The 25984-nt window shown below is 39.7% G+C and overlaps 1 protein-coding gene across 1 annotated transcript in view; it reads right to left on the reverse strand.

Annotated features, from left to right (window-relative positions):
• Positions 1-25984, reverse strand: part of kiaa1549lb (KIAA1549-like b) — a 69084-nt gene that overhangs the window by 9493 nt on the left and 33607 nt on the right. Inside the window, exons 5-16 of the mRNA XM_042484563.1 lie at positions 20457-20676; positions 20077-20210; positions 19089-19257; positions 14654-14713; positions 13641-13792; positions 12981-13152; positions 12290-12453; positions 11031-11066; positions 9155-9345; positions 4127-4257; positions 3045-3169; positions 946-1175 (exon numbers count right to left, since the gene is read on the reverse strand). Of these exons, the coding sequence (XP_042340497.1) occupies positions 946-1175; positions 3045-3169; positions 4127-4257; positions 9155-9345; positions 11031-11066; positions 12290-12453; positions 12981-13152; positions 13641-13792; positions 14654-14713; positions 19089-19257; positions 20077-20210; positions 20457-20676 (1784 nt within the window). The remainder of the gene's footprint in view (positions 1-945; positions 1176-3044; positions 3170-4126; positions 4258-9154; positions 9346-11030; positions 11067-12289; positions 12454-12980; positions 13153-13640; positions 13793-14653; positions 14714-19088; positions 19258-20076; positions 20211-20456; positions 20677-25984) is intronic.

A 25984-nucleotide genomic window follows, 5' to 3' on the forward strand; every position in this document is an offset into this window, starting at 1 on the left:
ACTTTTCTGCCATGGTTTCAGAGTGCCTGCCAGTGAAAGGCAGGTGGAGGGTGGAGGGGGTGGAGAACAAAGTGGAGAAATGTATCTGATTTCCTTTCAAAAAAAGGTACAAAAAGTTGCGATGCAGACAAAATAGATACAGTAGGTTAGAATATCTCATAGGGACATCAAGTAAAAGAGCTGAATCAACAGTAATTCTAATAATAATGTGCCATATGCCCAGTATGAGGATATTCGTGAGGTGTTGCACAGCAAATACAATACTGATAAAGCATCTAATAAAACAACAATGTGCACTCAATGACAAAGATGCTTATCAGCAAGCCTGCTTTGCTATGATAATTTTAGTCAGGCGAACGCATGTTGCCACACAGTAATTCTGACAGGAAATCCTTATCTTGCTCACCATGGTGGGATATAAAAATAGCAACATTTAACCCCTCGCTTAGTCGAAACACAAGCCAAAATTCAAAAGTTGCTTTCACTATTAAGGGAGCTAGTGTGGCTACATGTTAATCTCATGTGACCATGTTACTCTGAATCTGTAATAACCAAAGACTCCATCCATCTGTACATGCATTTGTAAAGCAGAGGAAGGACAGAACCAGCAGAGTGGACCATCCAAGACTCTGCCAGTCCTCTCATCTCCATTTTGGAAGCTCAGGACTTGGATCAAATTAATCAGACAGGTCTGATGGGTCTCTTACTACCGACTACGACAGGATAATGACAACATTAGAGGAGACAGTTTTACTTATCTATAAGCTAATTAGGCAAGGCAGGGTCAGCAGGGATGGATAACTGGCCATGGTTAGAAACTCCATCAACCAGTATGCAGCACTTTCACCTGCAGGACTTTGTGACTGCTTGAATTGTATCCTCACACCCTTGTCTTTACACTCAGCCAAACCCTAGGTTCCTCTTGCTTTTCCACTCTCCCCTCACCTCCTGTGAGACTTGACATAAGTGGAACCTCGCTCATCATCAGGCTCCAGTGGTCTGCCATGCTCACCGGCTGCCCTCTCATGGCCATGCCGCTGTCTCTGTGCCACGGCGCGACCGCTGCTGCTGCCGTCTGTGGAGGGGAAGTCATAATAACCCTTCCTCTTAGCCTTCAGTCTCAGCTTGTTCCTGTAGTGCTCAATGTCTGACTTCTGTTTCAGAGCCAAGTTCACCTGCAGAGAGGAAAGAGCGCAGGATGCAAAGAAACATGAGGAGATCAAATCAAAAACAGACACACAGTTCCTCTTGCTGCATGTGGTATGATTCTGCTTTGTTTTAAAAAGACGTGGATGAAAATAGGAGGGTTCTTAGGAATAAGAAGCTTAAAAATTACAGTCAATACAGTTAGTATTACAGTCATAAACATTATTATTATTTTTCATGCTTATTATATCGCTTAAAAATCCAGTGGCACCACCATAAATTTTCCATAGGGGTGTCCAGATTGGGCTGCTGAAAATCTTGGGGCAGTACAACAAAACCAAAAGCCATAACTGAATTTAGTGTATTTGATTATGTTGTTGGAAGTATACACGCTAGTTGAAAACTAAGTCAATATAATAGTTAAAGGATCATATAATGATATACTTTGCCTTCTTATTTTACCATTAGTATTAAAAATTATTTATGTGCATAGTTAACATTTTTACACAAAAATCCAATTTTATTGTGTTATGTATCTGTATATACTGTATATGTGTTAGGCGTTTCATCGTTCTTCAAATAGGTTGGTTGTTGTTTTCTTTAAGAGGATAAGTATGGTCATTTATTTTGAAGGAGTGCACTGACTAAAAGGAACAATCTATTTACAGGGAACAAGACTTCTCAAAATTAGGAATGAATCACGAGTGAATAGATAATCTACTTTCATTCAGATATCTTGAGGTTAGAGTTTGAAGGACACCTTTGAAATGGCCACCTTTGAAATGGCCATGCTAGCTGTTTCCAAGCTCAAATTTAGCATTGCTGATTAGCTATGCTATTCTAAGCAATGCTATGCTATGCTATGCTATGCTGACATGTTTGGTACCAATTGGTACGTTAGTTTGTCTAGTTTCACAAAATACAAATACCATCCTCCCAGCTTTAAAATTGAGCAGCATGCCACAACCTCTAAAAGACATTAATGTCAACCTCCAATTATTTTGGCTCCCTCTTGTGGGCGCAACTGTAAATAACGCACATGAAATAAAAAAAAATAAAAAAATAAAAATAACAAAAAATAACAAAAGTGTGGTGCATTTCATTGAACCAATTGTTTTCAGATGTACTGTCGTCTACCAATAACAGTTACTTTACTGTACAGGTGTTAAATTAGATTTTTTTGGGGAATAGTTCTTGGATGAGCTGAGAAAATATCTAAATAAACATATTTCAAATAGAGAAATGACAAGGACATGTTTATGATTACTGCAGGAAAATACCCCTTTAGAGTTTTAAAAACTACACTTTTTAAAACACCTGATCATATTCTAATGTAGTCACTGGAGGTCAGAGCTTCAACCGATTAAGTCGTATGATGCTAGAAATTATGTAACTGACTTAAAAGAATACTGTAGATGTTTTTGCACATAAAGAAAATTCAATTTTATTCCACATAACTGACTAAAACCCCTTCTTACCTTATTTATTATTCTAGATTGTCTTGGTGTGAGTTGCTGTGTGTTGGAGATATCGGCCATAGAGATGTCTGCCTTCTCTTGAATATATTGGAACTAGATTGCACTCGGGTTGTGGTGCTCAAAGCAGAAATCATGACCTGGTTACTAAAGATAATCCACAGACCTTGGTGTGAGCAGTTTCATGTTGGAACTATTTTCTCTCTACTGAACTACACTCGCATGAGATGTAAACATGAATGCTGTCAATTGAGCTGTAATATTAGCAAGCTCAGTGTTGATTGGTGAGTGAGCAGTAGATGCACGCTTCTTTCTGCAGGGGTAATACGGCTGACGAGTGTTGTTCAGTAGAAAGAAAATAGTGTTCAACGTGTTCATGAAAGTCAGTGTATGTCTCTAAATGGATGCATGCGTGTGCATCACCTCTCCGTTGACGATGGCTGAGTCCTGGCCACGGTCAGAAGACGCAGGATGTGTGTAGTGGGGCTGAGCCGCCATGGGCTTTATGGAAATAAGCTGCAGGGAGCCAGAGGAGGTGTCATATGGATCTGAAGAACAGAGAGGGAGTTCACTCACAAAGGGACTGCAAATACCTCTAATCATTACATTGTCAGTCAAAAGGGGGACAAACGGTCACATTCCCTCTTTCCCTCATTCTTTCTTTGCTTTTCCATCTGCCCCACTTCCACCGCCCTCTCTCTCTTTCATCACCTTGTTTCTCTGTGGCTGACACTGTGGGATTATGTCAAACATCCATCGCCTGTGTCAGCAAATGAAGTTGTGGACGGAGACGATAGATCACAAAGATAGCATTGGCTTCAAAAGGTTGTGGCAATGCATCTCTGTGATAGATGAAAGGGACTGACTTTGCACTTTCATTCCTTATCTGACATCAGACAAACTGGATTCAATTCTAGTTTCCCTTAACTCAGCTGATGAATTATTCAAATCCAGCCATTAAGAAAATCATAATCTAGCGAGCTCGATCCAATTTACAAGCAGGGTGTTTGAGTTAGATTAATTTAACTCACACCCACCAAATGTGGAACATTTAGCTTCTGTGGCCAAGAATAGAACGCTGAATAGTTCAACGTCTGAAGAGCTTTTACTTAAACTGCTCTGCATCTTAGAAAAGCAGCAGATGTGAAACTTCATGAGGTTTTTTTTGCATTTTTTCATCAGTGAATGTGTGTATGTGTTTCTGCCAGCATGTCACAGCATCCACTAGTCTGACATACTGTATCATGTCAGCAGAGTATCTGTCTCATGCATATTCATCGGGTCCATCTCTGCTTACTGCTGAGTGGCTACCTTTCAGGCTGTAAAAAAAGAGCTGCAGTGGCAATGCATATCTCTCAGTGTACCTGTGTGCTTGAGAAAAAGACTGGAAAAGTGTTTCCCGCAGGAGGGAAAATATTTTTTTGGCATTTGTGACACATCTGACCTTGTCTGCAAAGGAGCTGTAGAATAAATTATTTGTATTTGCATCAGTGTGTGACTCTCACCGTCCCTCTTGCGCGTCTCCTCCTTTGTCAGTTTCTGCTGTGCTGTGACTTTCAGCACCGTCAAGCCCCTGCCGGAATTCAGCTTCTCTGATTCGTTGCTGATGACGGAACCGTCCTCACTCGGCAACTTGCTGCAAGTAACCATAGCAACAGGAGAAGGCGGTGAGCTCTCCGGAAGCTGGGCTCACAGCCAGGTTATGTCATCCCTCCCTTAAACAACCTCACCTTCCTCCCTCCCTTTCCTGAGCTTGAGTCCAGTAAACATAACGTGTTTTTTTTTTGCAAAATTCATTGTGCATAGTTCATTATCAAAACCATCACTACACAAAGAATCAAGGCTATGCAGTGCTTTGGGTCTGAATGGGCCTCATCAGCTGGTTTAGTTTCAAATTTATGATAATAATGTTCAAATCTTGCCATCTCTTGTGTGTGTGTGTGTGTGTGTGTGTGTGTGTGTGTGTGTTTTGTACACTTACCTGCATGTTTTCATTACTTAGCATGTGTCTCTACTACACTCTGTATTCTTAAGTCTATGTCATGCATGTTTCAAAACCAGTGCGCATTCATGTCCAATGTGACGCCAGACTGCTCCTTCCATTAATTGGAGAAACAATTGCTTTATCCAATTCTTGTTTCACTTGCTTCTAACACTGTACTGTCGTTGGAATTAGAGCTGATCAAGCGGCGACTCAGAGGACCACAGGGCTGACAGTGACATCAAAGCACCATGGTCTATCCCCTAATTGTCTGGTAAAAACGATAACAGCAAAGAGAGACAGAGGAACAGCAGCTGCCCTCCCTGCTCTCTTTGAGGCAGTGCTGCAGAGAGCTAGCTCTGTGCTCCAGTCAAAGGCTCAACAAAGACGTGTAACGTGTAATAATTAATTGAGGTGTATATAATACATTTAGACTGGCTTTTTGAGAGGATTGTTTCTTTGATCTCGTATTGTCGTTTATGGGCTAACACATGTGTGATCTTGGTATAAATGAAGGGATGGCAGCAGAGAGGAAGATGCAAATTAGATGTAATTTTGCACAGCATTCAGGCATGCATGTTTTTAGATTTGTTTGCATCCAACATACATACCAGCATCATGAATTCATGCATTCATAAGTTATCCTGTCTAAATCATTTTGAAGTTGAATAATAACTTGTAAAAATGTAACCTCACAATTTTCTACTCCTCTGGCAGGGCTCAGCAGGCATGTTGGAACAGATATCATTTCAAACTGGCCGTTCAACAGGTGAATGACAGGTTGCAGCTTCGCTCAGACGTCAGCAAGAACTGTCAAACTACACCTAATGGAATTAACATAGGATTTGTTTGTCTGTCAGTGGACTTGGCATCAAGTAGAGAGCTACTATCATGTACCAGAGACAGTTCAAAAAACAGAAGTTGCACTTTAGCGTCATTTGCTGTATCTGTATCGTGGGTTTTGCCACTGCCCTGCGGCCGGTCCTGAGTCTATTCATTCCAATTGCAGAGTTGAATATGAGGACAAATTATGACCAATTCTTTAACTCAATAGTCACAGAAGTAAGAACCTGACCCATTTTTTTCCACAAGCCACATATTTTCCAAACATTCTGATACTAAAATTGCATTTTTCCACAGACAGATCAGACAGCAACACACTGTCGCCAGATCAGGCAACATCTGACATGAATGGGTTGAAATCATATATTAAGCTAGCAGATAAAAACAAGGCGCAAAATAACGAGTGAGCATTAAATTTGTACTGTATCTAACATTGTGTTGTTTTGAATCTGTTTTCATCCATCGGCACATCAGTTTACAACACTTTCAAGCTGGGTGGGGGGGATGCCAAGTAGAAATGCCTGTGCCCACTTACGTGACAGGAAGTTTATACCATTTTATTTCTTTGGCACAGCTGATAATGCATCATCTTTTGTTACAGAGCAACTAGTAGCTATAGCATTTATTCCAGATTTCATCATCTGAAATGACAACTGAGTTTTTGAGATGAAGACTACTTTCATGCAGCGAGTTAAAGTCAACTAGACTCAAACTATTTTTTAAACAATGCACTACATACTATTTCACAGTATATCTAATCTTTTGATTTTCATTTGTGATGTTACTATCTCTGTGTACATTCTGAAAAAGCAGGGATAAGACATAAAAGACCAAGCTTATTATGACTCGGGATAATAGCATATGGCTAGTGTAAATCAGATTAACACTAATGAATGTTGACTTGAGACTTAATCTCATAAAAAAGAAGGCAACCTTTAAGACCAACAGTTTGATAAATAACAATCAAAGAACTTTTGCTGCCTTAGGAGTCTCCAAAATCATTAGTGCAGGAGCTCCAGTCTATAGATTCTCTATTCTGTCAAACACATTTCCATTTATCTCATTATCCTGCATGGCTTTAAAAAATCAAGCCCTTTCACATTCCTCGATTAAATAATATAGCATGATTTAACATGGCAATTAATTTCCGAAACAGCGCTACTGACTGTCAGATGAGGAAAATGGTCGATTTCACCTGCCCACACTGAGAACTCTGTTAATGACCGCCTATCACTCAGCATGAGGGTAGAATGAGGACAGACAATAGGGCTGGAAGGATCTTTATGTTTTATCGTCCTGCCTCTCTCTGTGCAACCCAAGAGCTTTCTGACAGAGCAGTGGTGCAATTGTTGAGATAACAAACACACACACGCACATACAGTAGCTAATGTACTTCCCTTTGGGACGATGCTTTCCTTCAGTCTCAGTTGAAGGAGAAACCTTAAAATATTTCTGAATACATAGAGATGGTTCAGCTGATTATCATCTGTTTGAGAAACTAGATTCACTTCCCATTTGTGAATCCATTAAAATTTCAAGCACTGCAGAAAAAACTATTATAATAGAGAATGATGATACCAGGCTGGAAATTTAATCGTGGGATTATTTACATTCGCCGCATCCTTAGTTAGCACTTTTTTAATTGCAAATGTTTGCAGAACATGCTAGCAAGCATCCGCTTTCCGAGTGGAATACAAACTTGGCTGCACAACAGGTCCTCACTGTTGTTGAATATTGGCTTAATTAGTTTGTACTTGAAAGCTAATGCTACCCGGGCCAGTTAAAGAGATAAAAGTATTAATGTTCATAGGATGGAGAGTTTTACATTCAGTAGCACAGCATGGACACTGTTTCCTAGCAATGCCGGTACACATCAGTCAAGCTTGGATGCAGCTTCTACAGCAGGGACACTCAACTTGCTTTGCTTGGGGGCCACTTTTGCAAAATGACAAGAGGCCAGGGGCTAGTTGCCTCAGCCCCATACATATTTCTATGATTTCAGGATGTTTCTAGGATTTTAAGACATTTCAAAGATTTTGTGACATTCCTCAGATTTTAGGACAGTTTTTGGATTTCCAGGATTTAGGATGTTTCTAGGATATAGAGCATTTCCCAGATTTTAATATGTTAATAGGATGTAAGGACATTTCTAGGATTTCAGGACAATTCTAGGACTTTAGGTTGTTTCTATGATTTTGGGACATTTTTTTGATTTTAGGATATTTCTAGGATTTTAGCACATTTTGGGGATTTTAGGACATTTCAAGGATTTCAGGATGCTGGGGATTTAGCTAGGATCTCTGTTGGGGGCTGCAGGGGACCCTTTTGGGATAAACAACCTCTATTTGGATGCTGTTTTATGCACTTTGGCACCTTATGTATACTAAGCGTACAAAAACAATTCTCAGTTTGAATAATGTTTTTGTGAATTAGAAAATGGTTTGGGGGCCACCTGGCACCCTATTTAGGGCCAGTATCACTGTTCTATGGATAGGTTATGTTCAAAAATGTTTTTATCTTTATTATCTGCAAAAGCTGCACTATTATTGTAGTATTTTATTCAAAAAGTGTAGAGAATTCAAACTTCATAATTGAGATTAAAGGGATAGTTCTTTTGAGGTGGGATTGTATAGGGTTCTTATCCATAAATAGTAGGCTATTACATACAGTAGATGTCAGTAGGTGTGATCCCAGCTTGAGGGAAGACTGCCAACAGGAAGGCTAAGCAATGTACTGCTGTGGACAGGGGTCTGCATCAAAATTTACAGTTTAAGTGTATACTAAGAGTATTTTCACCTCACTGCAGACAGTCCATTCCGACAGAGAAGCCGTCAACAGCTTTGGCTCTCCCTCTGTGCTCTCACTACGGCCACCTGACTCTACTGAAAAAAACATTTAAGCTCACTGAATGTGGGAGTTGCTAGTCTGATGCTGCCTCAATCAGTTACTTTGTTTGTATTATTGTGTGACTTTGCTGAATATAAACTAACCCTGTTAAACATCAAAGTCACATACTAACAAATGAACTATTGACCAAGGCAGCGGTAGACCAGCAGGTCCTGTTTTTAGTGACGTTAATTTACAGTATTGATGGAGAGAGCGAAAAAAACATCAGTTCACCATCAGAAACCGGTCTGTCAATAAGGTAAAGCAGTGAAAATATTCTAAAAATCACACACTTAAACTGACATTGTTATTTTTAGGTGGTTAAAATACATTTTGCTGCCAACCCATCCACAGCAGTTTATTGCTTAGCTTCCATGTCAAAAAATCCGAACTATCCCTTTAAATGTACTTCAGTAATTTTAAACATCTTATTTTACACTTTTCCAAAATGCAGTATAAAATTAAAACACAAGATAAACTCAAACAATGTTTTAAATTTACTTTTGGGTGTTTTTGAGCTGTTGCAGGCTTTTTCACATATCAGAATGTCTATTTGCACAAGGACACACACACACACACACACACATAGAGTAGACAATTGCACACATCTATTTAAATTTTTTTGTGTTTCAATAGTTTTTGTGTCTTTGATAGATTTGTAAAGGAGGAGAAAATGAATCTGAATATCAATGAGATATTGCCTCACCTACATCCAGCTACATTTAAAGCAATGAAATTTAAACTTTCACAATTTTTTGGTGATATAGTTTTGGTGACATAGATTACAGCATGAACAGGTGAATATGTGTAAATATAATGATACCTCTTGTGTTTGTCAGAAGTGAGGCTTTTTTTGTTGGCAGTTCCATCTTGCTGCAGGGCTTTCTCAAGTGAAAGTGGCGTGTCCCGAATTTGTAGAGACATCACGAGTGTATCTTGACTGGCAGGCAGCGTCTCCTCATCTCCTCCCTGTTGGCCCAGATGCTGTTTGGCATAGTCAAAACCCTGGACTGGCTGATGGACAGGTGTTGAGTGAAAATGGAGAAAGACAGCAGTAAGTAAGACTGATTTTTATTCACATACCAGTAATCATATAAAGTAATCGCTCATAGGAGACAAAAAGAGATTAGCCAACCAGAAGTGTCACAAAGACAGACATCTCAAAATAGCTCAAAAGTGTATCATTTTAATAAATGTCCAGAGGACTTAAGGGGCAGCACTAGGATTACTGTGCTGCTGTGCCTTTAAATAGATAAGTACAGATTCAACTCAGGACCTTTTTCATCTTCTTCCACGTTCTTGTCAAATAAATGACTTGGGGTGGGCGGTGACAAGATGAGATCAGCAGACTCTCACAGAAATATCATTGTGAAGTTATATGTTAGAGGATAACAGCGAGGAGGAAAAGGAGTGATGGTGTTCTACCTAACACTGGATGTCAACATCTTTATAGTCACAGTAAGGACCAAAAGAATTCAACCCAACACACATATGCACACACATTCACTGAAATATTTAGGACTACTCTCATTGCAGTGTCAGAAACTGTCAGACACAAGCTGCACTACAAAATCAATATTCCACAGGCTGAAGAACATGCATCCTCTCTCTCCCTATAGCGCGCGCGCGCGCACACACACACACACACACACACACACACACACACACACACACACACACACACACACACACACACACACACATACAAGGAGTATTTAGAGTAAAGATTTTCTTTGGATCCAGTTTTCTCACTAACTAAAAGTGCTACTGTAGCTGGTCTCGAAAGTGAAAACTCTAACAAGCATGTGTGATGAAAGTGGCTTACAGATGGTGAAAGTGATACCGAGGAGGCAGTACAAGTGCCTCATTTTAATTTTTAAGAATAAGTCCATCTTTGAGCATTTTCAGGAATATTTTCTCAGCTTTAACATTACTTATTAGAAAGAAGCGGCTATATACTCTGCCTAGAATGCAATGTTCGTTCAGAAACAGCCCAATCGTGTTTCACTTCAGATTGAATTAAGCTTTTTGGCAGTTTTTACATGATGAGACTTTGCAGGACTTTAGATGTTGTGCAACTGCTCTGAAAGAAGCAGTGAAGTGGTGTTCATAGTTTAATAAAGAAGATTTTATTACTTTCTCTCAAATAAAATCCAACAAATAAAGTAGTGGGATGTGCTGAGTGTTACATTATGTATTTTCATTTTGCTACTCTTAATATAACGGTATAACAGTGAAGAGAAGTATCTGGCAGAAAGAACAAGAGACATGGAGGTGGAGAGATAACTTTGATTAGGACATTATGGCACCTTGATGCAACAGTTTTCAATCTTCCCTACACAAAAAAATAAACAAGTGTCAGTAAACATGCAAACACTCATTCTGCTTGAAAAAAAAGCCCCATCTCCATAATAACCATTCTCCATAGAGCTTACTCTCAAATTTGCCATCTGGAGGATGCTATAAGAAGCACTGGCAACACCAGCCCTTCATTCAAGAAAATCTCTTTGTGAAAGGTTTGTTACTCCAAAGTGCTGTTGTATCCTTAGTTTTCATCAGCACCGCAGGAATTATTGAAATATACCATAGGTGATGTCTGCCCAGAATCCCGTTTAAATCCCACTGCTGGCACAGTTGAGCTCCGAAGATGAAAACACAGATCAGTAATGAGAAGAAATACAGAGAGGCATATGAGATACCTGGTGATAATAGCCCACATCTCTCCGATACGCCATCTGAAAACAAGAGAAAATGTTTAGAACAGTGTGTGTGTGTGTGTGTGTGTGTGTGTGTGTGTGTGTGTGGTGCTGAAGTTTCTACTTTTACTGGGATTCCCCAATTGCATTAACACAGGTCATACAGATGGCACTGTGAAGATAATACAGAATGCAACACAAAAAACATATTATTCGGTATACAAAACCATTCGCACATTGATCACTGAAGATACTTATCACTTACTGACCCACACTGAACCACAGTCTACACATAGTAGTTACTTAGTCACAAACACCTACTATTTTCATTGATAAATCTGCAGAATAAGGTTCTCAATTAATCATTTTGCGTGGAAGATATAAAAAACCATAGAAAAATGGCCATTTTAATATTTGAGAGCCCATGGTCTTGTTTTCTTGTCCAAGGGTCCAAAACCCAAACACACTGTTACTACAATAATTATATTAAACAGAAAAAACGTAAAGTCCCCATGAAACAATGCTTGCGCATCTTGAGCTTCTATGACATATTTCACAGTGAAACAGAATATTTGAGAAATGCAGAATTAGAGGGCTTTAAACCAAATCCTTCGTTTTTGATTCTACTGCAAAAAAGCAGGCGGACACAAGCTTATACATGGACAGAGCTACAGCGGACTGTTGGCTCCACAAGCACCTCCTTCCCCGTTTGATCAGGCAGAGAACAGGGGAAAGATGAATGAATTAGACCTCCGCCACATTGCTTTGGAAATGAAAACAACGGTTTGGCCCACTGAAATCCAAACACACATCTCTCCTGAACGCTCTGAAATTTTGCTCCATTAGTTAGCTAGAAGTCACAAATGATCAAGTGCGATTTTATATGAGCAGTGGGGCTAGCTAGTCGCCCAAAGTCTCATTTGATTGGATTACATTTTGTAAACACCCTTGAGTGTCATCAAATATATGAAACCTTGTTTTACAGAAGACAAAAAACAGGGATTTTGATGCAAAAATATTCTGATGCCAACTTTTTTTTTTTTTTTTTTTTACATATATTTGGCATTTAAGAAGTGATAAATGATCAGTCAACACGAGCACACAGAATTTGAACTGGGAAAATGTACTTTTCATTTCATGGAGACTAATTACGATTTAGAAGCTTGAAAAAGTGATTAAAACAATCAATCGATTATCAAATTGTTTTATCTACGGCCTACTTCAACACAGATGGACAAATACAGACAGAGAACGATAGATACCTTAGCTCGGGGATTGAGGTTGCCAATGGCATCAGCTTTAAAGTCATTTTTATTCTTCCTGCACAGCACAGCTGTAATGATGATGATAATGAGTGTAACTACAGCGATGGGGGCCAACACTGCAGCGATTATCCAGAGGTTATTAGGAGGGTTCTTGACCACAGCTGAAAAAAAGAAAAACACTTTTTCACCATCATCATGCTAATCACTACACAATAACAGTAAGTCCATTGTTTGGTTATTGGATGTATAATACACAGCCCACTTTTCCTGCTAAAACATGCAGAAGCATTCATCGCACCCACGCAAAGTGACACTGCGTACAGCTCAACCTGATATGCAGTGTGCCTGATTCAGCTATTGTAGGCAACAATCTATAAGAGAATGCAGCGTGCCCTCTCTTTTTCTCTCCCTCACTCCTGACCAACTCTGTTTTCCCCTCTACTCCCTTCTCCTTTTTTCTGAGCAGTGAGCAGCACTGCAGCCCAAACAAACACCGTCCTGCCGGGAGCATTTCAGAGAGATTAGACAGCAAAGAGCTTTCTCAACCTTTTCTTCTGCTCCCATCACCCTTGCTCCAGCTCCTCTTTCTAAACTCAGCATGAGTCATGTGTTTTGGTTTGCATGTCTGTCTGTCATTGTTTCTGTCTATTTGCCTACTTGTCAAATGCTGGAAGGATGCTGTGCTTACGTTCTGCTTGCAGCTGGACAAAGTAGCCCAGGGTGAGCGCCATGGTCTGAGAGTCCACTGTGTTCAGGACCTTGGCAGCTGATGTGCCTGATAAAGGAACGCCATTGTGCTGGATGTAGTAGGTCATCTCTGCAGGATTCTTTAACCCTGTTACCCTACGGATGCTCACCATCTGATTGGAAAAGACATCAATATCAGCTGCTACTGAATCACTGGTTTAACATCTTACATTTTGGAGACAAAAACAAAAGTAAAGCAATGCATTTAGGCATAGAGTCTCATGAGAGGACAAACTGCATGGACAGATGAGAGTACTTGTTCAGTAAAACATTCAACCTCTGGCTTGTTTTGATGAGCAATTAGCAGATGATGAGCTGAGGAGCTCCCTAATTATCAAGGGCTGACCACAAGTAATCATGCAAGCGTTTACAGAAGTGTACATCTCATGAAATATTCATACTGTAAAAAATAAGCCAAAAAAGCTATTAGTTCAATGTGTTCATTAGACTTCTGACTAATAAGCCTTGGCGTTCAGGCAAAACATCAGAACAAGAATGATTTACCGTTTTCACTCTCTGACCCTAAGCATTGCAGACTGTTTGTTCTTCCAGAGAAAGACAGACTTGGCACTCCCCGTGGGCTGCTGTGCCAGTTTCTTACCTGGACAGTGTAGCTGCCTACAGCAGTGGCTCGTCTGAAACGAGTGCCCTGCTGCCCTGCCAACACAAACAGCTCTGCCAGCCGCTGCTCCATTAGACTGGCAAAGCTTTGGTACTGTCCCTCCAGGCTGACGTTATCCACATCCAGGATCACTGCAAATGTAGACAAAAGAAAGAGGATGGCCAGATGGTTGTTAAGAAAAAAAATAAATTGCTAGGAAGGAAAGAGAGCTGCACACAGAAAATGCAAAATTAAAAATTGTGAATATGTGAGAAATTGGGGATAACAACTTGATAAGCTCATGACAAATCCTGCCTGTGCTTCGTGGGAATTTATTTTGGAGTTTTTTCTGTCCCCCAGTGGTCAAATATCATGCGATGCAGCTTTAATCTGTTCCATTTTATCAACAGTTGAAAAGCAATAATCCTGGTTGTACATCTTATTTCATATGAGCAAATTCCATTATGTAGGAGATGACCTTGAACTGACTTGGTCTCTCATTGCAGTAAGTGCAGGGTTAAGAGCCACATAGTTGGATCTAAAAGGACCATCCATAATACAGTATAGCAGAGTGGGTGCCCTTGAACACAGCCCTTCTGTAATGCACTCATGTTGCTGGGTACATCTAATCATTCATAAAACCAATAGAGAAAATACTAAACAACACAAAATCCAGGAGTCATTTACTGCTCCTGTAAAAGGAGACAGTTTGGATTTTAAACACAAGAAGATGTATAATGCCTTTACATAAATAGCACTCTGTATGAAATTCAATATTGGAAAGGTACATTGCTTTCACATACGTCTGGTGTTAGTAAAGTGGTAGTAAAGAAAAAAAGAAACCATGTGTACTTTTTAAGATTCGTAAGAAGATTGTCAAATCACTGCAGTATAATAATGTGCACATTATACAACATAACACACATAAGTTCCCCCAGAAGAAGTTGTGGTTAATAATATTTGGGGTGTGGGTGTGGGTGTGGGAGGGTGGGTTGAAACAATAATATCCCTACCTGTAATAACCCAGAAGTCTCTGGTAGCAATGGAGGTGTTTAGATTGTGATATTCCAGTGCTGCAAAGACATGAAACATTTGACAAGATCAGTATCAGCATTAAAGTTTCCCTCAAGATGCATTTTAAAGTTTGTTAGAATAGTCTTCTATGATTAATATTTTTGTTTTCATTTTAATTTTACTCCAGCAGTATTCATATTTTTTAAAAAAGAGTGTAGCAAAGTGAAATTAAAAAAAATGTCAAATCTTAAGGAGTGTCTTTGAACATGTTGAGTCATAAACTGAATATGAAAGATTAAAAAAAGTAAATTCAGAGTAAATCCAAATAAACACAAGATCCTCTGATGCAGTTTGATTCTGATACGCTTGCGTGTCAACAAAGACCTGCAGCCTTTTTACCAGTCGGCACAATCTGTTGCCATCAATCCTTGAAATCTTCAATCTTGAAAAAATGAACAAAACTCTTCAGGACATTTATTTTATTTTCACTGTTGCAGCTGTTATCATTACCACAGATGGTGGTCTTGCTAGCAAGACATCTGTTTTTTGAGAAAGCAGTGCTTATAAACCTGGACCAAATATGTAAAAACCCTCTAAAAGTTCTTGTGGAGAGTGGTAACAGTTCCGTGCGTTTGAAATCTCAGTTTAAATCCTCGTTATCACTGCATGTCAGACAAATACAGAAGCAAGGAGAGCTTTCAGCTGCCTGAGCTCTCGTTGTCTCTGTGTTCTTTTACGTCTATTTCCTGCCTGATTAAGCTCTTGTGCTGGAGGCTGGTGCAGTGTTTGGGGGAATGCTGTACCACTGGCCTGTGAAAGCAGGCGCGCTACAGAAATGTACACTCAGGCATGACAGGAGAGAGGGGTGGGGGAGCAGGGTGAGAGGAACAGTAAGGGCTTTAGCATTGTTAATGGATAGGGCTGCAGGGCTGTCAGCAAAATCAGTCCAACATTGTCTATAAGTTTGAATCATGTAGAGTATTAGTCGGCAAGTAGGTTTCACATGAGCCTCTGTTGTTGTGTGATGAGAGCCTGGGGAATACATTTGTACAGCATTTATAGCCATTCCGAGTCATTCCAGCTCATAGAAAGAAAGCCATTATTGAAAGAATTTTGCATCAGTTCTTGGATTATAGTTTTCAGTGATTGTTATGGTCTAAAAAGAGAGATTTTGCTAACAGCTCCACTCATATTCCACCAGACAAATAGTTGAAGAGCAGAGGGAGAGTAAAACAGCTGAGCGTAGCCACACAAGCACCACAGGAACAACTGAGAACTCGATGCTGCAAACAGGCACTGTAGAGTGGTGTGAGATCGCGGGCCTTTTCTGTCAGAGCAGAGCCCAAGGTGGTATGAGAATCCCCCACTGTTAATTATTTACTGCGATAATTGGCTTTGAAGTGAGGAGGCAGCCGCTGCCAGCATATGCTCGCACCTCCTGCGAACAGTGTAATATCACTAATGGCGAGGCTACAAAACAAACAGAGCAAAATCACTGTCACACACTCCCTCATTCTTTCTTTTACTCTCCAGTCTTCCTGGATTTTTCTCCGTGTCAGTTTATGCTCTCTTAGAGTCTTTTCTTGGTATTTAGTTGCCTCCCTCGTTGCCTCCCTCGCTTTCTCGGCTCCCCAACTGAATCATCCTGCCCGTGGGTAACCTTGCTTTTTAACTTGATTCAATCACAACACAAAGTGAGTTTTAATTTGATGCTCACAAGCAGAAATTCTATTCATCTTGATTTAAAGAGAGTGTAAACCAAAACTGTCATCTGCCCCCAATGACACTGACGCTGCTCAGGGGCTGCATCCTTTAAATACTGGATTTAAGGGATGCAACTTGTTTTAGAAACAACCTCTCAGTTATCTGTCTTATATCTGTATCATCTGTGGCCCTCAGTGTCCCATAATCTATTGCAGGCTGGTTAATTGTGCAACATAACATTGAAGCTATCCACATCAACTCGAAAAGTGGATAAGTATTACATAACTATGTCTTATGTGCCAAGTATTTGGTAAAGCAGGTCACCAGACACCTCTATCACATATGGACCAATGACAAAGCCTCTAAATGGAGTAAATAATGGACACAAGGCAAAAAATGATCACCGATTGTTCTAGCCTGGACATATTTTTCTCTAGCACCAGGTCACATGGAGTTAGAGCGCACTGGCGCACCATTAATTTTGGTCTCTGTGCCGCTAGACATATAATTGAGGAAGGGAGCACAGTTTCAGCCTCACTTTTACATCCTGCAAAGGACACTCAAGCCCCTGAATTGGGAAATGGCGTGTGTCTTTTCAGATAGATATTATCTAACATACTCCAGTCTTAACAGCACATGACTGAACATGAAGTTTTCGTTCTAAATTCAGTTAAATATGGTCCAGCCAGGTGAACTCTGGGAGGTTAGTGAAGCTCTGTAGCCTAGCAAAGGACAAATGGAAAAGGATTTTTTTTTTCTGAGTGCTTTCAAGGTTGAGCTCAGTTAGATTTCAATACAGGGAAGCCCCTGTATTTTAAAAAATTACATATTTTTCCTGTCTGCTTTCTCTCCAGTATAATGGAACTAGCGGGCACTCAGCTTGTGGTGGAGTCCATCTAGTCATGGACGACACACTCGTTCTTCTGATAGCACGTGATGAAGACATTAATGGTGTTCTGGTCAGCTGAGCTGTAACACTAGCTAGCTTAGAGGTGCTACTGCGCTAGCAGCCAAACCATACTTCCTTGTGCATGGTGATATGATTGGTGGGTGTAGTCTGAAAAAAATAGTTCCTGCATGAAACTTATCACAACAAGGTCTGTGGATTATATTGAGTAAGTAAGTCATGATTTGTGGATAGAGACATTGCTGTACAGTTTTCAAATGTGTTTTTCTGCATTTTGAGCATCACAAGCTCAGTGTCTTATATTAAAACGGTACAAGGTAGATTTACTAGTCAGTTTGTCCTTGGTCATTTGTCCTTTTATCATTACACTGGAGAGAAGGCAGACATCACAATGGTCGATATCTCCAACATTCAGCTGCTAACACCAAAACAATCTAAACTGATAAACAGCACAACAGGGAAGAGGACAAATTTTATTGTTTATTTTTTTTTGTTGGTGAACTGTCCTTTTAATTTCTGGCTCAAGCATCGACCCTGTAATCCTGAACATAATCTTGCATAGCGAAAGCTCAGTCATATCAAACTGACCAAAGTCTTGAGAAATTCAAGCACTGCAGCTGTTTAGAAACCATTAAAATTCAGCTAACGAGGCTTATTTCTGCTTAAAACCTCACCAGAGCTGCAATTTACAGGCGTGGGCCAATCCAGAGGCTGCCTCTGGATCTCCAAAGTCTCCTTGACCCAGTGTGTCCTCATACAGGTTTTTACAAGACAGAGACAGAGATTACATTATGAAAGACAATGAGGCCCTTTTCGCTCAAATAAGCTGCATCACTATGCCTACACAGGAGGCATAGTGTGAGCATCGTGTGAGTGTGATCTAGTTAGAAGCATAAATGGAATAGAATAGACTTGAAGCTCAAAAAATAAGCTTTGGGTTGCGGTAAACTGGCGAGTGAAACTGTGTGTATAAAAGAGGTTTATATTCCTGTATCAGCCGCAGCTGCTCGTTCTTTTGCTGGACCTATACTTTGAATTCTGAATTCTGCATCTGCCATATCTCCCTCTGTTGAGGAGTTTACATATCACACTGGAAACAGGCTCCACACGGGGACTCTACAAAGATTGCTGTTTAGACTCAGGCTGATTCCCTGTCACTCTTCATTTGTTTTTCTCAGAGCACAACTCTAACAGAGATGGAGCGCTTGGCTGAGTATGCCCTCAAAGGAGGCTGAGATGAAAGGCATGGGCTTAGTTGCGTCCTTGCATCAACTATCTTTAAGTGACTCAATCATTAAAAAACAACTGTGATCGTAAAAGCAGCAGAACAGTCACAAACATCCAATTACTGAGAAACTGGACGTCAGTCAGGCTTAGCGATGGAATTCCTGAGTTCTACCATTGCTTAGAGAGACCTTGTGAGATAGTCTGGTCCTTGTAAATGCAAAACAATGCTCAGAAAACAACCACTTGCACGACATCAAATCAGTTGCAGTTTCTAAGGTTGGATAGGGTCCTGATATCTACTTGTATAGTCAATCAAATGTATCAAGTCCTTAGTCTGGAGGTCTAAAATCAAAGATATTAAGCCAGCATACTTTGTGAGACACAGCATGAAAAGTTTATACAGAACCTAGAATGGGAAACAAAGGAAAATCACAGCACTTGTTTTTCTTTTTGGTTTTTTGTCCAATCTTATTTGTATTTGGAGAACAAATCATTCCCAAGAGAACTACTTCTGGTGTCTCCTCTTGTAAGGCTGTTAAATTACTCCCGACTAACATAATATACTGACGTATATTTGAATGCAAATTGTAACTTACGCTCAGCAATGATAAGTGGCGGATAGAAGAGGAAGTAGCCCACCAGCTCAGCTGACAGCTGACCAAGGAGGTTTGAAGCAGTAGTGCCATTAAGGAAGACAGTCCCATTTCTCACAGTGTAGACCAATGACACAGCAGGAGAGCCTGCTGCCTGAGAGACACTCAGCATCTGGGAGAAAGAAAAAAACAGGATGAGTACAGGCTCAGAGTCAGAAGAGGACAACGAAAAACCTAGGTAGAACCAAATAAAATGCTTGCGATGACATTACTGTAATGTGCAAATCTAAAAGATTAGTACAAATCGTGTAAAACAAACTAGCAGAGACGACAAACATCAAAAAATCAATTGTTGTCTTGGATCAACAAATAGGAAAATCATCAAGAAGCACAACGGCTGGGAAATTGGCAAGGCATCAAAGAGTGCAAAAATATTGCAGTATTATTTTTTTCATCCATGCATAACCGTCAAATTAGCTTTAATATAGGGTGCACTTTAATGTGGCAGCTCATTAAAATTAATGCAAACATTGCCTCCCTAAACATAATTAATTTGCATCTCAGAAGCAGCTCTGTTTAAAAGGCAAAGCCTAAAGGGGACAATTTTGCACAAATCGCACACAGTCTGCATCTGTCTGAAGCTGTCAAATCACCTCAACATCATGGTAAAACTGATGTGTAACAGGAGATGAAACTGTTGAAATTATGTCTTTTCTTTTATACTGCACCCAAAAGTTAGCAAAGTCAAGTGTCCATACTCAATCTAGCTTTACTTTTGTTTGGGTTGGTTTTTTTGTTTGGGACTTTTTTTTAAAAAAAAGGTGCTATTAAGTCAGACCTCAGATTGTTTTGATCTATTTAAGTACAGTGAACACCAGAATACTACACTGTGCATGTTTCAATGCTGACTTTATGTGACAAATCGCAGCATTATCACTGGAACAGTAACCGAACACATATACAGTGCTACACAACTGTTACACCACAGTACCTGAACAGAGAGTTTGCTGTTGGCGTTGAGCACTTTGGCCTGTGCTTCCAAAAACACCTTTTCAAGCCTCTGCTCCATCATTTGGGAGAAGCGACAGGACCGAGGATCATCACCTGCTCCCACAAACTGCAGCACTGGAGCATAAAATCAAAATGACCTCACAAAACCATATGCGGAAAACATAAATTCTGAGCAGACATGCAATTGTTATTTCCTCTTTTGATGTGGAATCACAAGATTTATTTTCTTTTATTACTCCTCAAACCTAGTTTCCACTGAAATAGCTCCAGAGCAGAATCACAGCAGGAACAAATAACAGTACATCTCAAGCTTATCTGTGACTTATTTTTTTCTTTTATCCCAACTGAACATTGGCTGACCTGTTTTCAGCTGGAAGCCAGTGGCTGGGCTTGATCTCCATAATGCAACTGGGAGGGGCAGGGCTGTTACCATGGGGAGGTACTGTCGCAGGTCTGAAATCAGCTTATCACGGCCATAGGAGTCCAAGCCTTCCAGCACTACAGAGGGAGGGTAAACCATGTCCCCTCCAGTCACGTGATAAGCCACTGTCATGTTAGGAGAACCAAATACTGTCTCCACCTAGGAGGATGAAGTAGAGAACAGAATTAGATGTCCTTAAAGGACCACTTTGGTAGTTTTTATCATGTTTTAGGCCATGCACAATGCCTATAGCTGAGTGGGCTACAACTTCACACCAGGCTAAAAACTGTGTTTCACTGCCGCCTCTCGTTAAAGGTTTCAGGCCTTTTTCACCTCTGATCATACCCAGCACAGTCTGCACATGACCAATCAGTATCACAACCCAAGCCTCTGATTATAACCAGCATGCGTATGGCAGACTCCTATAGTTCCACAACCCAAGCACTCACCAGCAGAAGATCTAAAGCCTGAACTGAAGTCGTTGATCCTATAATCATATGCATTGTTAAAAAATTCGTTGGGCAGCATATTTATAGTGATAATTCTGTATTCATACATGAGAAATTAATATTAAATATTTTAAAACGAAAATATTTCAGGTAATAGAATTTAAATGAATATTTTTTGGTTAGTCTTATTATATTGAGCTGCAAATCTCCACAGTTAAGGTGTCTATTAGTAACACACCTGAAAAGCAGCTCTCATATTGCAGCTGGCACAGAAGACGTTGCAGACACAAAACATCAGCAGTCAGAGGATTAAAAATAATTAAATGATATTATTTTTATTACGTTATTATGATATACTTATATTCATCCAACACCCATGATCCAAACCACATAAAATTAAGACAAAATAACATCCACAAATAACCTTTTTTTGCGGCTCACCCACAGGCTAATGACAGATGTGATTGTTGTTCCAGTGAACACACCCAACAGTGATATCACAAGGTCCTACAGGTCACTTCTACAGCAAGGTGAAAAATGAAACCTAAGAAGCTAAAGTTAGGCTGCTCTTTAAACAACATTTTAAACCACTTTTTAAATAATAAAGTTTTTTTTTTAAAATTTGCTTCAAACAGGAATGTAATCCAATGAATTGTATCCATTCCTCTCAATGGGTACAATCACCAAAACAGGAAATAAATACCCACAAAACAAAACCGTACATATAAAGAACATGAACTATACTCAACCATAGTAAAACTGTTAAGAACATCCTAACAATAAAAATGCAAGATTTAAACAAGTTCCTGGTTCACATCCTCCTGACAAAGTTCTGGGGCTACTGTGGTACCTCCTGTGGAATAAAAAGGTACTTCATCACATTGATGCAGGAGTCGTGTATATCAAATACTACCAAAAAGCTGTTATTCGCAGCATTGCAGCTTGATTGGCATCATTACCCACAGTACAACCACAGGTACTGAAGTGATAAACAACATGATTAAAGTCTCTGATGGCTGACATATTTTGTCTTGTGGTATCTATTGTACTGCCAAAAACCACCACAAGGTTTAAGAGTGATTTTCATTTTAATGCAGTGTGACTACTGAGTTGCTAAAAGGAGAATCTGTTACTTAACTTGCTTTATTTCCTTTGTCAAAGCCAGTACTGTGTGGTAAAATATCAAAATGATGGTTTGATGCGAAAGCCCTTAACCAATAACCTTTTTTAAAGGAAGAACAACATGCAGCAGTGTGAAAAGCACAGGTGAAAATCATGAAATGAATGATGGCTGAATTCTATTTAGCTGCTTCATTTTCAGAGTTGTGATATTATGCATGCTGACTCACTGTCACACAGTCATGGCTCACTGGGACACTTGAATAAAATGTTGTCATCATTAATATTATTAGTAATACCTGTGCTTTTTCTACTGTGACAAATCAAAATGTCTGCTGTGAAAAAGGCCTCTCTGAAGCAAGTTTGAATTTTTATTTTCATATCATTCTGATGAAATGAATGACAGGAAACCATCCAATGCATGGAAGCTAGTAAAATCGATTAAAAATTGTACACATTCTGTTGTCGGTAATGTAATGTAAAATACTTGCAGTTAATCGACAAGAACCTATCCGTGATATGGCCCTTTAGGCAGGATCAGAGGATAGTGTCAATCAGTCATGTTAGTGAATAAGCTGAATGACAGGATATTGAACTGCATTGGATTGATGGAGCACGTAAAGAGTGTATTCTAACCTCTCGCTAATGAAAGCAACAGGGGAGAGAGTGATTATGGAATACAGAAATGAGAAAAGAGAGTCAGGAGGACTGAAGGGCTGTTGAGGATAGAGAGAGAGAGAGAGAGAGAGACAAGGGAGTAAAGATGAGAGAGACATGGGAGAGACTGTTAAACAGAGAGTTTGGGACAAAGAGGCTTGTGTTCCCTCACTTTAAATCCAAGAGGCCAGGTATCACTGCGCTCTCATTCTCACAGAAATACAGGTGAAATGTGTGTTTCATAACTGTGTGTACCTACAAATGCAGGTGATCGTCAGTTAAGAGTTTGACGTTTTGGTGAACTCCACATACACAGAAACCGGAGAGCGAACGATGACAGATGTAGCAAAACTAGATGTGAGTGTAGGAGAGGTGAAACCATTCAGGTCTGTTATCTAACCCCATCTGAAAGCCTGCGCTAACAAGGAGATCCGCTAGCCAAAAACACTGAGAGCCTATCCTCTCTGTAGCTGAGAGTAACCACTCTGCCTCCTCACAATTCAGCCTTGTTACGAGCTCTGTGAAAAGAGCCCTTTATTATCACTTCATCCTCTCAGGCTTCACCCATGTGAAGGTGTTATTAAGAGATTGCATTTCCAGAAAGCCAGAGTTTGGTAACACACCCACTAACTCTATCTCAAAGAGTGTGAAAGACTGCCAGCAGATTAACCCGACGGATCTCAGTCAGTTTTTCTAAAAGTTTCAAGTCACTGGAGAGCCCTAAGCACAAGACACAAAAATAGTTTACTTTTATGTATTCTTTAAAGGCTCAAAATGGTTTTAGCCTCGTCGTTCAATTCATTTAGTCTATTTCTCATCATCTTTTTAGCATCAGCATAGCACATCTCTCTCCTCCCAACCATTTATAACCTATAATTAAACACAGAGGCAATTTCCCTCGCCAACAGCTTGCTTCCCATTGGATGAAAGAGCAGTGCTACTAAAAGGAACCCAAGCATTGCTGAAATGGGTGACAGGAGTGCAGTGAAGCAAGACACCTTCAGAGACTACAGAGAGACAGAGACAGAGAGGGAGCATGTGAGAGCATTGACCTTCACATAGGCAGGACGAACACACAGGCCTCACTCTCAATTATTTGATACTTCCACTTTGAGAAATACAACACACCGAGACATTTCACCAGATTGCAGATATACAAAACGCACACACACAAAAACATGCACACATAAATGTGCTTAGCACTTGCTCAAAATTGCAACACTCTGAAGGCACTCCAACCCACTGGAGACTAGGAGGAGAGTTTTTTTTTATGAAGGGAAGAAATCCAACCGCTGCTTCATCTGTTTCCCCTGAAAACAGTTTTTTACAACCCAATTTAATTCTAGCCATTGATTTTTTCCCATGTTCAGTACATGCACAGAAAACATTTTACCAGCTTGCTAAAATGGTCCCCAGAGGGAGTCTTTATCTCTGCTTTTAACACACACATATAGACTAAAACACACATATTTCTACTTCTCACCAGCTGCATTTTGTCGCTTTTCATAGCCAAGAGGTGCTCCTGATACAAAGTCACACTGAGCGGAGGTATTAGAGGCTTACTGGAGAGAGAGAATGGTTTTTGGCACAGTGGGAACCATGATTGGTTCCACAAACGGCTAATCCACAGACACGGAGATCATTGTGTGTGCACTGGATCTGCTTGTGTCATTATTGCAGAGGAAATGCTGAGGTTGGTTTCCTTCTTAGTTTTTGGGTAAATTGCTTTTGGTTGAAGTGTGGATAGATTCTGTGAACTCTCTGGTTTTAAATAAGTAAATAAATATGAAGGAATTGGAACAACAGTTCTCATCTACAACTATGGCCACAGTCCTAATCTATATCTTGTTTTAGTGTTGGTTCAGTTACTCAAATATGTGACATCACCCACTGCCTTCAGGGACACATTCAGTCAACCTAATTTCTATATTAGGACTCATCTCTTCTCACATAGCCTACATGAGAGCCCTCGGTATAAGTGTCTAATTCAGTCCAAGCTAATAAACCTCCAGATTTCTGTTGAGGGCATGAATACGAACCATTCACTGTTCACCAGTGTTACAAAACTGCTTGATTTTCGGCCAAGATTGAGTAACAGCTTGGGTCTGTAAATCAGTAGCTGTCAATCAACATTTACAAACTGCTTTAAAGGAAAAAAAAGAATTCTTTAAATAAATCTGTTCATTAAAGGGAGACGAGTCTTGAATAACAATAAATCTGAGTACCATTAACTTCACTCAATGCACATGCAAACAAGGCAAAAACTTTAAATTTATGTTTGCATTTATTCTGATTCTAACTCTGCTTTAGGTGACAGGTTTAAGTTGTTTCTGAGTAATGATGCTGTTGACGCTGTAGAGAAAGAAAAACAGTAGTGTGGATTTCACTTGCTGACTATTAAGGGAAGTTAATGCTGTCTTTATGTTAATCAAGTTGTTTTTTTGTTTTTTTTACCACTGTGCTTGTGTTAAGGAATTAGGGTCATTCTAAAATGACAGGCGTTTGTGTAGAGATGTGTCATGGAGAAGCAGTAAAGTTGCTGTCAGAGAGAAGCATGGCCCCTAATAGAAAAAAGCAAAAGTGTAGTTCACAGCATCACAGAAACTGAAACAATAGTGTCATGAAGCCAGAAAATGCACATTTTTTCCTTAGAAGTGGCAAACAAAAAAGTAAAAAAAAAAAAAAAAAAGGCTAAGGCTGCAATAACTGAGACAGTGAATGTTGTGTCTCCTGAAATATAAACTGTGGCACAGGTTTTATTGTTGAATATTTCAGTTAATGGATGAGGATAAACGAGTGTCAGCTTCATCATTATTCATTACACTTGGCCAATACAATAGTAAATGAATGGCTTCAAATATTGTTGCATATTAGAGCCTTTTTAATAGTTTTAGTAGTAGTTGCAGTTTTAGATATACGATACGATACAATATAAAATGTCCCCGTAGCGTTAAGTGCTGCACAGATAATGCCTCCACACTTACAACAAAATCAATAATCACACCATGACATATATATAATATACTATGCGTTCAGTTGAGAGGTGTATGTTTTAATTTTCTAAGACAGTTTACGTATATATCCATTAAATGGGAAATGGACTTCATTTATATAGCGCCTTTCTACCTTACCAGACTATAATGTTTACAATTGGCCTCTCATTCACTTGTACACACACAAATTCATACACTAGGAGGACCAGGGGATCAAACCACCCTCCTTGTGATTAAAAGATGACCCGC

This window comes from Plectropomus leopardus, chromosome 1 (assembly GCF_008729295.1).
Source record: "Plectropomus leopardus isolate mb chromosome 1, YSFRI_Pleo_2.0, whole genome shotgun sequence".
Lineage (NCBI taxonomy): Eukaryota > Metazoa > Chordata > Actinopteri > Perciformes > Serranidae > Plectropomus > Plectropomus leopardus.